Below are 12,989 nucleotides of genomic sequence, written 5' to 3' on the forward strand. Positions count from 1 at the left end.
GGAAAAAAAGTCATATGGTGTAACAGAATAAAAATATCTTCAAGTGATTCGATCATGTGCAAGAAGTGCAGAGAGAAAGGACTGCGCAGAAATATTCTGAAATTGAAAAAAAAATAGATTAAAATCACACCTGAAGTTTTTTTAAATTCATTTTTCACAAATGTTCCTCTTTTTAATAAAACACAGTACAACAACCATCTTAAACAGCAGCAACAGTGAAAGGGAAGGTTACTAAGAGAGCGTTGGGACCTGCTGTGACGTAAGGTTTAGTAACCTTGGCTGTGTTTAGTAGACCAAATGCTGAGCTGGAGGCAGTAGGAATTAAGAAGCTGGGAGTGACCAGGATGGACAGGATACAGAAAGATTAGATTAGATTAGATTGATTTTTATTGATCCCACACAGGGGAAAAAAGATTTATGGATTTTGTGAAAAAGGACATGGAGACAATAGGTATTAAAGTAGGAGAGGTAGATAATCAGCGGTGGCATCTAATTAAGGGAACAGCTGAAACAAGCAAATTACAAATTCCTTAAAAAAAAAGTTACTTTTACATGTTTTGACCAAAGTAGACCAATAAAACAAAAGTTACTATGTTTTAACCAAAGTAGACCAATAAAATATGTAATGACATGTATGCCAGACCTATGCTGAAGTACACATTTGTGTTTATATATGCCAAACTAAGTGATATTATACATTTTTATGTAAAATAAATATGTGTGGCGATTTTAAAAGCCACCACTTTCTTAAAAATTAAACACTGCACAGTGACTTTACCACACTCATTAACTTTCTTCTGTTTAGGCACACTACACGTTCTTCCCAAAAGGCCTCACACCTTGAAAGTCAGTGATGCATGAACAGCAATCACATGGAAAGAAAAGACAAACTCTGGATGTACAAAGGGGAAATGATGGTTAAAATTGAAATCTAAATAAATAGTTAATGAGGAAAGTTTCTGAAATCAGCTTTATAACTTTCTCAAAGAACTATTACCAGAACACTAAATGTTAAAACTAGAAGTTTAATTTTTAGGTAAATTAAACTTCTAGTGCTGTAATCACTTTTGTAGTTTGACTTTTTGAATACATCGATAGTTTGTTTGTTATTTATGTATTGTTTCATTTACATTTATGTTTTTTTGTTGTTTGCTGCTACAACTAGGTGTAGTGCATATATGCGGTATTTCAGCGCAGAAGAACGCTCTCGAAGCTTTACAACTGCCCTCCCCTCGTCAGGAGGCGGCTGAGCCAATCACAGCAATCGTTGTTGGGAGGTGCTCAAGTTGTTCGGAGGCTCTTACCCTCTCGTCAACATGGTGAGTCCAGTGTGTTGAAATGATAAGTTATTAACAGTAGAACTAATGTATAAACCACCAAAAGTTTCTATGTAACTGTCTGTTGTTTGTATGATTACACTCACGCTGTTTCCAATTAGCAGTTTAGTGTTTTAACTGTTCTCTTACGTCACGGGTTAGCATGCCGTGTTAGCGTTATGCTAAGATAGCGGCAAATGCAAATCGTTATGATCCAGACTACGTTCTGAAAACAATTGTAACGACAAAATAAAAGGGCGAAGCAGAACAGTTGTCTTTATTTGTATGTGGCATCGATAACGCATTTAGTATTGTAGCGTGGATATGTTTATAGAAAGTAATATGTGTATTAAAGTGCCTCGCCAATCTCTGCTAGGACACTCATTCATTCAGAGCAATGGATGTTAGCGGTTAGCATTAGCCCACAAATGATAGCCTCTCCATTATTTAGCATTAACTATCTCAGTTATTTATATAAAAAATATTATGCGGGCAAATTGTTTCTTAGTCTTCTCTGAGCATTCACCAATTAGCACTCTCCGTGTGTCTATCGGTTTCCACGCCAACTCGCTAGCTTGTGCACAGGTGCTCTGTACATCTGTCAATAGATCGTCCATATATTCGTGTATTGTATTTTTAAAATGTAAAGAGTAATGCGTATCATATAAATTACACGATACATTTTTGATTAGTACAAACATAAAATAACAATTTCGTTTTTGTTTTTGAGCGATCATTTAACTGAAGGTCGAAGCGTTTTTTCCGTTTTCCAGCATCGGCTTTTTATTTTTAAACTGTACACCCGCACGTCTTAACTTGCTTTAATCACAACCTTTTTTGTTTTATTTTACAATCAAAGCCTTAGTAACCAGTTGCTTTCAAAGGACTTAAAACAGCAAAAACAGCACAAGAACACGTGTGCTTGTTTTAGCCCCAGATCACACACCACCATGCTTCACATTTAATTTTTTTAGTTTCTAAATGTTTATAGTGCTGTAAGAAGTGATCACCTGTGTGGCTCTGTTTCTTTTAATTACATCACATATAGGGCGATTAGCTGTAATTTAGTGCTTGCATACAATTGTGTACTGCAGCACATGAGATGCCACATGAAAATCAATGGTAATTTGTTTGAAATGTGTCAACAGTCTGCTGACAGAGGTAGGACACTACTGCTGATAAACACCATGCTGCACACGCAAGCTTTCCAGGTGTTGTGTGGGAAAACACATGACGCATGAAAGTGAAATGAAAAAAGACTGGCTGAGGAAATGGTATCAGGCTTATCAAAATGAAATATAAATTAAACAGATTTTAAAACCTCTTTTCCTATTCTCACTTATGCAGACTACTGCTTTAAAAATTAGTGGCAGTAGCTGGAGGTAAGACTTTTGATAGAATATAATACCCTTACATATATCCTTAAACTTAACAAAAATGTTTTGAAAATACACAATGGCCAGCAGTGACATAAAAAGTAAATTTCAGCATGTACTAATAATGAGGATCCGTGTCTTTAGATTTTCTACAGCTGACCCCGATGTTTTGGTGCAATTTTCTTTAATAAACTGAAATAATATAAATAATTAATATAATATTACTAATATAGTCTAAAGTGAAATAAGCCTTGAATAAAACTTGACAATTTCTAGTAAATAAAATGGTGTTGACAGTTGTAGTATAAAATGTTGAAGTTATCGTTTAAATTAGTTAAAGTTATTGGTCCTGATATAAAACTATTTTTATTCCATATGATGATCTTGTTTTCAATCTTTACCCATTGTGATTGAAATCACTGTCTTAATCAATATTCCTTTAGATCTACTGTACAACACACTGCTACATGTGGTCTTTTAAGAATGGATGGTTTAGTAATCCATTCAGTAAAATAAGGCCATTGACTTGGTCTTTTTTTGTTTTTTTTTTATTAACTCATGACAGTCTTCATCGGAGGCTAATAATGGCCCGAGCCAAGCGTCACCGTATGCAGGTGTACCGCCCTCAGGGATACCTCCCCCATTTGTAAGTCGCCGACAGATATATTTATGACAAATTATTCCCCTGCTCTTCTAAGAAATTGCACTGAACTTAAGAGTAAATAAAGAGTAAAGAAATATGTTGAGTAAATAAAAGTTTACCTCACGGCTGTCATTTTATCTTTTTCTCTCCCTGATGTTAATTTAGATGGGACCTCCAGGAATACCACCTCATTTCCCTCCCATGGGAATGCCCCCAATGGGACAACGGCCACCCACTATGAATCCATTGCCTCCTGGAATAATGCCCCCAGGCATGATGCCACCAATGGGAGCACCTCCAATGGGACAGGTGAGAGACAACTGATAAAAATTTCAAACATTCATGTAAATGTTGGGCTTGTCAAGACATCCTGCTGTCAGTCTGCATGATGTCGTACATCCCAACCAAGTATAGAAAAAGGGCATTTATTTTACAAACCAATAGAAAAAAAATCATAATCACGGCTATTTTGGTCAATATTTAAATCACCATTTATTAACACAATTACTTACTGAGTAGAAACACATTGCATTATTGCACACAAGGAACTACAAGTATGATCACTCGCCAAAACTTGGCATGAAATAGAGAAGACAACGGAGAAGATCAGGGGTAGCAGATATGGATGAAGACTGATTGGCCACCAAACTTAAGACAAGTTCTGTCATGCGTACAAAAAAAATATTCAGAGTGAATAAGATGTTAAGTTAATGCAACTAAGACAGAGTATAATAAGTTTCAAATACTATTAAAAAATAAAATGAAACATATAAATATGAATAGAATATATAAAGTTGTTATGACTTTTATTAACGACTATGATGTATTGCTGATTCTTGTGTTGCTGTATGGTGTGGTAGACTTCACACCAGTGAACCTGGTTTACTTTTCTTGCAAACTTAATGCTGCTGCCGCTGCTCTGTCTGTTAACCCCTCCTGCTGCTGTCCTCCTCTCCCTGCCCTCTTTACTCGCCCTGACTTTTAAAAGCACCACCACCAGAATATGACTATGATGTATTGCTGATTCTTATGTTGCTGTACCCTGCCCTCTTTACTCGCCCTGACTTTTAAAAGCACCACCACCAGAATACACCGATGAGTCTAGCTATCAGAAAGGGTGCAAGTGCATGTGTGGGACAAAAGGGCAACATAAGAACAGACCTGCAGAGTTCAATTTCTATTATCTTGTTCTTGTGATAATTGAGAGTCAAAATGAAAGTTAAAACTCCATTAATTGCTCAGCCCTAACTTATTATTATTGTTCAACTCAAACTCCAAAAAAGTCTGTTTGGTCAGAGTGCAGCCAACTTAACGCTGAAAAGGTGATATGAAGCTGTGGATTGGAGTTGCTTGTGTTGCTGCTTCCCTGGTCACAAGCTGTGGAATCACACCATAAATAAGCTCAGTCAACTCGGTGTGAGTCTCACCTCCTCCTTCTTCTGCTCGCGAGCATCCTTCCATGTCGACACCAATCCCTGTCTCACACTGTGCCTGATACTCAACTCTGCACTGGGTGGTATGGAAATGCCAGATAAATATTTCACGTTGCTTCTTTTATTAGATGCCAGGCATGATGCCACCTATGATGCCTGGGATGATGTTGCCCCCTCGCATCCCAGCTGCGTCTGTGCAGCCAACAGGACCGGTAAATCTCCTCACTACTTTTTCATCAGCGCTCTGCTTCACACTTGGTAAAAATACCACAGCAGTCTGTGAAATGCTAAATGAAGCATTCGCACCACTGACAACCACTAGGGGCAGAGGTGACTGGATGCCAAATATGCAGTTTTCTGGAGCACAGAATGCAACTATTTAGCTAAAAAAAGAGTTACTGATATATTACACTTTTTTTGCCAGAATTGTTAGTTTTGATGGCTTTCTTTGTTGTTTTCTTACTTTTTGTTGTTTTACTCACAAATTAAATATGTAATTCAAGTGAAAAGCCTGCCAGGAAATTGTTTATTTAATTATTAAATTATGTTCTGTTTGCACATAATAGTCTGTCAAAGTTATTTACTTTTGAAAAAAAATACACTTATAAACCTGTCTTTTTTTACAGCCTGGTGTTGACACTCCAAGTAAGATCCACATTTGTTTATTTTTGTCTTTTTTACATATTGTAATCATTAGAAGTTCATGTTCTGACTGATTTTTACGTCTGTCCTCACAGCTGCAGCACCTGGAACAACCGTGAGTGTGTTTTACTGCTCATTTACTTCTCTATTAACAACTGTTTTTTTCTTCTTAATCACATTTGTTTTGACAAAAATGTATTTTTCTTTGTCGGTCTCTACAGAGTGCTACAAATGGATCTCCACAGGAGGAACAGGCAAAAAAGGTTTGAAAAATAAAAACTGTGATTATCTAAAACATGCCTTAATAACATTGCTTTTAGTTTAACCATAAACTTAATCATTCTATGGTTGTCTTTTTCAGAAGTCTGTTTGGACAGAACACAAATCACTGGATGGGAAAACCTATTACTACAATACAGAGACCAAGCAGTCCACATGGGAGAAACCAGATGATCTCAAATCACCTGTTGAGGTACTTGTTATTTTTACGTTTTATATCCGCGCTTTCACTCTTGACATAAATCACATCTGTTTTGAGGATCAAAACTAAAGTACAAATTGTAAAAGTGCCAGAATAAACAAGCTCTCCTGTCTGACATATATATATATACTGACATAATTTTACTAATATAACATTTTTTAATGTTCAAATTTGTTCCTTTTCTCCACTTTTTTAGCAAATGCTGTCTAAATGCCCATGGAAGGAGTACAAGTCAGACACAGGGAAGCCTTATTATTACAACTCTCAGACAAAGGAGTCTAGATGGACTAAACCCAAAGAGCTGGAAGATCTGGAAGGTACGCAGCACTAGTCTGATGATGTCAAACCTGTGGCTCTTCCATTAATAGAACACTGAATCAGATTTTGAGAGTTAAATAAAATAGATGTGGGTTTTAGATGTGGTTGGCACACTGGCATGGACTCTCCATTTGTACATTTACCTCGGTCTCTTATCTACAGTGAGCTTTGAAATGAAAATAAGAAGCTTAACGGCCTTTTCTTTTTGTCTTTTTCCAGCCATGATCAAAGCAGAGGAAAATGGGTATGAGCCTCCTGTTTACGCATGATTACTCATCACTGCTAGTACTTAGAATAACAAAACCAGTACTTAATGAAAGTTTTCAAAACCTTTTATTTGTTTTTCTTATTATACCTCATACATAATTTTCACTTTGGATATTCTGCCAGTGAGTTTTGATCTGGTCATATTGTTTTTCAATTGTCTGACGTGGCTTTTCTCACACTGGCCTGACTTCAGAACGGCAGAGCCACTGGCCCCCGCTGTCACCACAGCTCCTGCGGTGCAAGCAGAGGCAACAGTCACCGTAGCACCTGTAACGGAAACGGAACCTGCAAAAGCAGTCCCAGAGGAACAGCCCGCTCAGACAGCAGCGCAGCCCACACCTGAGGTCAAGACAGCAGATGTAGCGGTTGCCTCCTCAGAGAGCCCAGTTGCCCCAGAGGTGGCCAAGGCCAGGTAAACAAAGATGTCTGGGGCAGAACCATTAGGGACGGGACTTGTCTTAACGTCACCTCTTAAAGTGGAGGCGTGCTAGAAGATAAATGTTCAGAGTTAAAAAAATACAACGCTAGGTTAATAAAGAATCACCTTTTCACTTGTTTCTGCCAGTGTTGAAGTCATTGGCCAGAGATCCAGAAGAAAATATACAAATGGAACACAAAGGAAGAGGCCAAGCAGGCGTTCAAAGAGCTGCTGAAGGAGAAGGTAAAAACAAGACAAATCAAAGAAGGAGGAACCGTAGATAAACTCCTCTCCTGCTGAGGTCTTCAAGTAATAGACTAATTAGACAGAACCATCCTTACACTACATCTGACACTATACAGGAGGAAATGGAAATTAAAAAAAAAAAAATAGTTTACAGCTGCATTTTAATAATGTATGGCAACAGTGCTGAAGTCCTCTTTCTGACGTAGTCGTCATTAATTGACAGGAAGGACAACTTGAATCTAAAAATCAATTTAAATCCATCTGAGGCCCCACCTCCTGCTACATGCTTTGGTTGGTGTTTTTTGTAGGGTGGTCTGTTGTGCTGCCCACCTTGAAGGCTGCTATATTTAGTGTCTTTTTAATTTTGTGCACAAAGCTCTCCTCTGAGATTGCTCCCCATTTCCTGCAAGATCTAAACGGCTGAGGCTGCATGATTAGCTTTAGTGGATCAAAGGCACGGGGCGGACTGGGATTAAGACAGTCTGGGGGAAGTGGAATGCCTCAGTGAGTCAGAATAACTGTGACAGCTGACCAGACAGACACATGCTGCAACAGCTTCATAATGGATGAAGACTAGTGGCAGAAGGGGGCACTTCTCTGAATTATTGCCACTTCACATCTCTTAACAGGGCATCCATTAGTAATTAAGAGAGTATTAAGGTCGTGGAGCCGACTTAACACAAACTATTCTTCATGTCCCACTTGACTTTTTAAAGAAGGGAAGATGTCGTGACATCATGAAATTCTTTGTGTTTCAGGGCGTGTCCTCGAACTCCTCCTGGGAACAGGCCATGAAAATGATCATCAACGACCCTCGCTACAGGTGCTCCATCCTCTCAGGACCATTCTCTTCTAATTACTTCACACGAGGTCCTTTCCTCCAACTCTAAATCTCACTGTCTGTCATCTTTACAGCGCGCTTCCCAAACTGAGTGAAAAGAAGCAGGCCTTTAATGCTTACAAAGTCCAGACGGAGAAGGAAGAAAAGGAGGAGGCCAGAATTAAATACAAGGAGTCCAAGGAAACCTTCCAGAGGTTCTTGGAGAACCACGAGAAGATGACATCCACCACCAGATACAAGTAGGCGCTGCCCTCAACCCCCCGTCCCCTGGATTGATTTGTGGCTCTCCCAAATGTCAATCTGATTATTCACAGAGGAGATGACTGAAAGGTCATCGGTGGCTCACGCACGCCACTGTTACAGCACTGTTACAGCACTGTTACTGTGTCCCATTAGAGCTCATCACACTGAAGTCTAGCTGCTGAATTTAGGTGCTTTGTTCACAATCAAGTAATAAAATATGCAGTGGTTTTTATTTGGACACGTGCCACATTTAATGTTATTTCCATGATTGGTTTTGCTTGTTAAAGTCGGCCCACCCGTGGTCTTTTAGTCTGGCATTTGGTTGAAAGTCATTATGATGGACTGACTGAGTGCTGGCTCTGACGGTGAGCCAGTTTCAGGGTTCAATGCACTCTTGAGATAGCAAACAGCAGACAGTGGAGTGTTTGCTGGGCTCCATGTGATTGTACTCCCAACTACTTACGCTGACTTAAAAAGCATCAAGTGGTGAGAGGAGGAATTAAAATTTCAGATGACATCACCTCGAACGCCTTCTTCATATATTCTACATTAACAGTGACTCTGAAGGCTTGCACTTAACATTAAAAAAACAATTTCCATGGTGGGAGATAAGTTTGAGAAGGGAAATACTGCCCTCGTGTGGGCGATTGTCTAAATAAAACCTGCTAATTATGTGTTTTTTCCTTTTCTAGGAAAGCAGAACAAATGTTCAATGAACAAGAGGTTTGGAGCTGTGTTCCAGAGAGAGACCGACTGGAGATCTATGAAGACGTCTTGTTCTATCTGGCCAAGAAGGAGAAGGTCAGACTTTGTTACATTATCGGCTCGAACGGTATCTGTCACTAATCTGCGTACAGTAAAGTATTTTGCCAAATGCTGACGCTGTTGTTACTTTGGTTTCCAGGAGCAAGCCAAGCAACTCAGAAAGAGAAACTGGGAAGCTCTGAAGAACATTCTGGACAACATGGCCAATGTCACCTATCGCACCACCTGGTCTGAGGCCCAGCAGTACCTGCTGGACAACCCCACCTTCGCCGAAGATGAAGAGCTGCAGAGTATGAGCAAGAAAAAAACCCCAAAACCTCACAGCTTAGTTTGACCACATTATTTACAAGAAGAAGGTTTGTTGATCGTGCTCTGCTCCTCTGACAGATATGGACAAGGAGGACGCCCTCATTTGTTTTGAGGAGCACATCAGAGCCCTGGAGAAGGAGGAGGAAGAAGAGAAGCAGAAAACTCTTCTGAGGGAGAGGAGACGACAGCGCAAGAACAGAGAGTCCTTCCAGGTGACACTGAGATTAGATTAACGCTGTAATATAAAACAGTACCAGGAACAGTTTATAACTGCCGTCTATAAATGTCTCTTAAGTCACTGTTCTCCTGAACCAGTGGCTGCTCTTTGGTCCATTAATCCAAAAGTGACGATATAAAGGTTTTCAATGCTCCTGTCTCTTTGGTCCATTAATCCAAAAGTGAAGATATAAAGGTTTTCAATGCTCCTGTCTCAGGCAGGGACTGTTTGATTTGACATTATGACTACTGCAGTGGATCACAAATAGTTCCCGGTACTGTTACTGCCATTTTATGTGCCGTATTGCACCTCAATGCTAATAACGCTTTTTCTTTTTTTTCCTCTCAGAAATTTCTGGATGAACTCCATGACCACGGCCAGCTCCACTCCATGTCTGCCTGGATGGAGATGTATCCAACTCTGAGCTCAGACATTCGCTTTGTAAACATGCTGGGACAGCCAGGTAGAACGGGTGAAATAAATATTTTTATATAATATTTTAACAGTGAAAAACGTGGCTCTACACACATCTGCAAATCCAAATACTGAATCACTGACTTAGTCGAGTGTAAATTGCCTACATATGTCATCTGCAAATCACTGACTTAGTCGAGTGTAAATTGTCTTTATTTCATATAAAGCAAACATTGAAACTTTTTGTTCATCTATTTAGGTTCCACTCCTCTGGACTTGTTCAAATTCTATGTGGAGGATTTGAAGGCTCGCTACCACGACGAAAAGAGAATCATCAAAGATATCCTGAAGGTGAGGGTCTGACAACAGAAACCTGTCGGCCATCTGCTGGTCCATTATGTTACGTTATGTTCAATTCTGTTCTCTCCTTTCTAAAGGACAAAAGCTTCCTGGTGGAAGTGAACACCAGCTTTGATGACTTTGGCTCCATCATCAGCTCAGACAAGAGAGCAACTACACTGGACGCAGGAAACATTAAACTGGCCTTTAACAGTGTAAGACTACAGACCTGTTCATCTTCATCACAGTTTTATTCTTCACTTGACTTAATTTTAACTTCATCTGATTTGTAGTCGTACAATTTTCGAAAATATTCCCTCCTGTGTGTCTGTGCAGTTGCTGGAGAAGGCAGAAGCCAGAGAGAGGGAACGGGAGAAAGAAGAGGCCAGAAAAATGAAAAGGAAAGAAGCCGCCTTTAAGAACATGCTGAAACAGGCCACGCCCCCACTGGAACCAGAGGCCGCATGGGAGGGAGTACGTCTGTGTTTTTCAAAATATTCTTCTGCTGTCACTGCAAATATTCCTTTATTTGCCGTGTCTGAGTCTCCATTATCAACATCATGTTTTGTTTTTTAAAAGAGCGATGCTGAAGTTCTTTTCTCCCTGTATTTCCCTCACTGTCCTGCTGTGGCGCTAATTCCGACTCATTTCAACATCTTAGGTCAGAGATAGGTTCTTGAAAGAACCCGCCTTTGAAGACGTGACTCTGGAGTCGGAGAGGAAGAGGATATTTAAAGATTTCATGCACGTCTTGGAGGTGAAAGTCCTGACAAATCTGAAATTTGCTGAAAAATCAGCATTTATGTCGACGCTAAACGTGTGTTTTAATATTTGAACAGCACGAGTGCCAGCATCACCACTCCAAGACGAAGAAGCACTCCAAGAAGTCCAAGAAACACCACAGGAAACGTTCCCGCTCTCGATCGGTCAGTAGGTCCTCATCTGCCGCACTGAGACAGTGACCCAGGAGGAAACTGTTAACTCAGCGAGCTACGCCCTCTGTCACGACTCACTGATCTCTAAATTACCTGCCTTCACTGTTGCGACAGGGTTCAGAGTCTGAGGACGAGGAATACCACAAGAAGAAGAAGAGGTCGCAGTCCAAGTCGCCCTCTGAACACTCCTCCAGCGGAGAGTCCGGTGAGTGGGTTTCACAGTCGACTGACTCTGTTCATCATGTGGATATTTTACTCACACCACTGCTGGTTTCTACTGTAACACCAGAGAGAAGCTATAAGAAGTCCAAGAAGCACAAGAAGAAGGCGAAGAAGAGGCGTCATAAGTCTGTGAGTGACTATGACCATTTATAAATTAATCATTTAAAACAAAAAGTTCATTAGTTGGGCAGCCCTATTTACTGTACACAGTCAACAGTAATTCAGATGAACAGGATGACCTCACTGTGATTGTGTGTCAACCAGGCATCACCAGAGTCTGACGGTGAGAAGAAAGGAAGAGACCGCGACGGGAAGCGCGACAAAGACCTGGACAAAGACAAGGAGAATGACAAATCCAGAGGGAAGTCTCACTCTGACAAACAGAAGTCTCCTAAAAGAAAAGCTGCCAGAGAGGAGGTACGTGTTTCTACTGTTACCGTGCTTATGTGTAGTATCATTATTAATTTTTACTATCAAAATGTAACGCTGTGTTTGCGCCGTGTTTCCTCAGGGCGGCTGGGATACATCTGGCAGCGAGCTGAGCGAAGGAGAGCTGGAGAAAAGGAGAAGAACTTTACTGGAGCAGCTGGACGCACCGTGATGACTGCGTTTCTGCCGCTCTGTGCTACATTTGTACACTTGTCAGGCGTCCATTCATGCATTCCCCCTCAGTCTCATCTGACTGCACTGGTCTAAAATATCATGCTGGACTAACTGTCACTGGCAATTGATTAGAAACAAGTTACAGTAAAACTGTCAATGCTAAAAAAAAAAAAGAAAAGGAGGGACAGAAGGAGATTCAGAACAGCTGATAAAAGGTGAAACGTCAGGTTCTGCTTTTGTTTCTCGTCTTCTTTAAAGATCCTTCAGTTGACTGTAGTTGTACATGTTTTTCTTTTCTTTTTTATTATTCAATTAAAGCATATCTTAATATCCCACTGAGTCTGGTATTTCATTATTAAAGTGATTTTTTTTAAATAACAGGACATTTCTGGTCTGCTCTTAGCAAATCATGCTCAAAAAGACTGATCTAAAAAAACAACATATATGATAAGAACTATATAATAAATATTTTCTCACCGGATGGTTGTGAATTTTACAAAGGTCAGTGATAGTTCAGGGCTTTTAGGGCGTGTGGTTTTTCAGTTTCAGGATCCATGCACACTAACAAGCCACTGAACCACAAAAACAAAACAAGGTTTTACAGGAGCTTCTATAATGAAATTAACTATCCAGTCAATATTTTTACATTTATTTAATTATATTTTCTATATTTTATACACATTCTGTTATTTAAGATAACTACAGTTTGAGGTAAACAAGACCATTTTACTCAAAATGGTATTTTGCATAGTTCTTAGGATCAATGTATTGGCTAACTTAAAAAAAAAAAAAAACAACTGATAAAATCATATCAGGGTAAAAAAAAAAAATCATGACTCTTACATTGTGAGTTGAGTGCATCATTACATCCAAAATCATTACATACAAAAAAGTTGGTAAGACGAGACAAAACCACTACTCTTCAGCCACATTCATGATACAAATCGCGAAGAAACTGAAA

At 39.6% G+C, this 12,989-nt stretch overlaps 1 protein-coding gene across 1 annotated transcript; it reads left to right on the forward strand.

Moving 5' to 3' along the window:
- The first annotated feature begins 2,182 nt into the window (after positions 1–2,182).
- Positions 2,183–12,361, forward strand: prpf40a (PRP40 pre-mRNA processing factor 40 homolog A). The gene is given in 27 exon segments (XM_017040128.2): positions 2,183–2,477; positions 3,258–3,338; positions 3,501–3,644; positions 4,897–4,980; positions 5,395–5,413; positions 5,506–5,525; positions 5,632–5,673; positions 5,772–5,882; positions 6,088–6,208; positions 6,429–6,453; positions 6,670–6,900; positions 7,050–7,137; positions 7,899–7,963; positions 8,056–8,220; positions 8,917–9,025; positions 9,129–9,279; positions 9,377–9,510; positions 9,864–9,978; positions 10,189–10,280; positions 10,367–10,483; positions 10,605–10,742; positions 10,930–11,025; positions 11,108–11,194; positions 11,318–11,408; positions 11,493–11,554; positions 11,690–11,842; positions 11,937–12,361. Coding segments are annotated over 27 exon segments (2,673 nt in total). The 5' UTR covers positions 2,183–2,435; the 3' UTR covers positions 12,027–12,361.
- The last annotated feature ends 628 nt before the right edge of the window (positions 12,362–12,989 follow it).

Source organism: Cynoglossus semilaevis, chromosome 16, assembly GCF_000523025.1.
Source record: "Cynoglossus semilaevis isolate Cse_v1.0 chromosome 16, Cse_v1.0, whole genome shotgun sequence".
NCBI lineage: Eukaryota > Metazoa > Chordata > Actinopteri > Pleuronectiformes > Cynoglossidae > Cynoglossus > Cynoglossus semilaevis.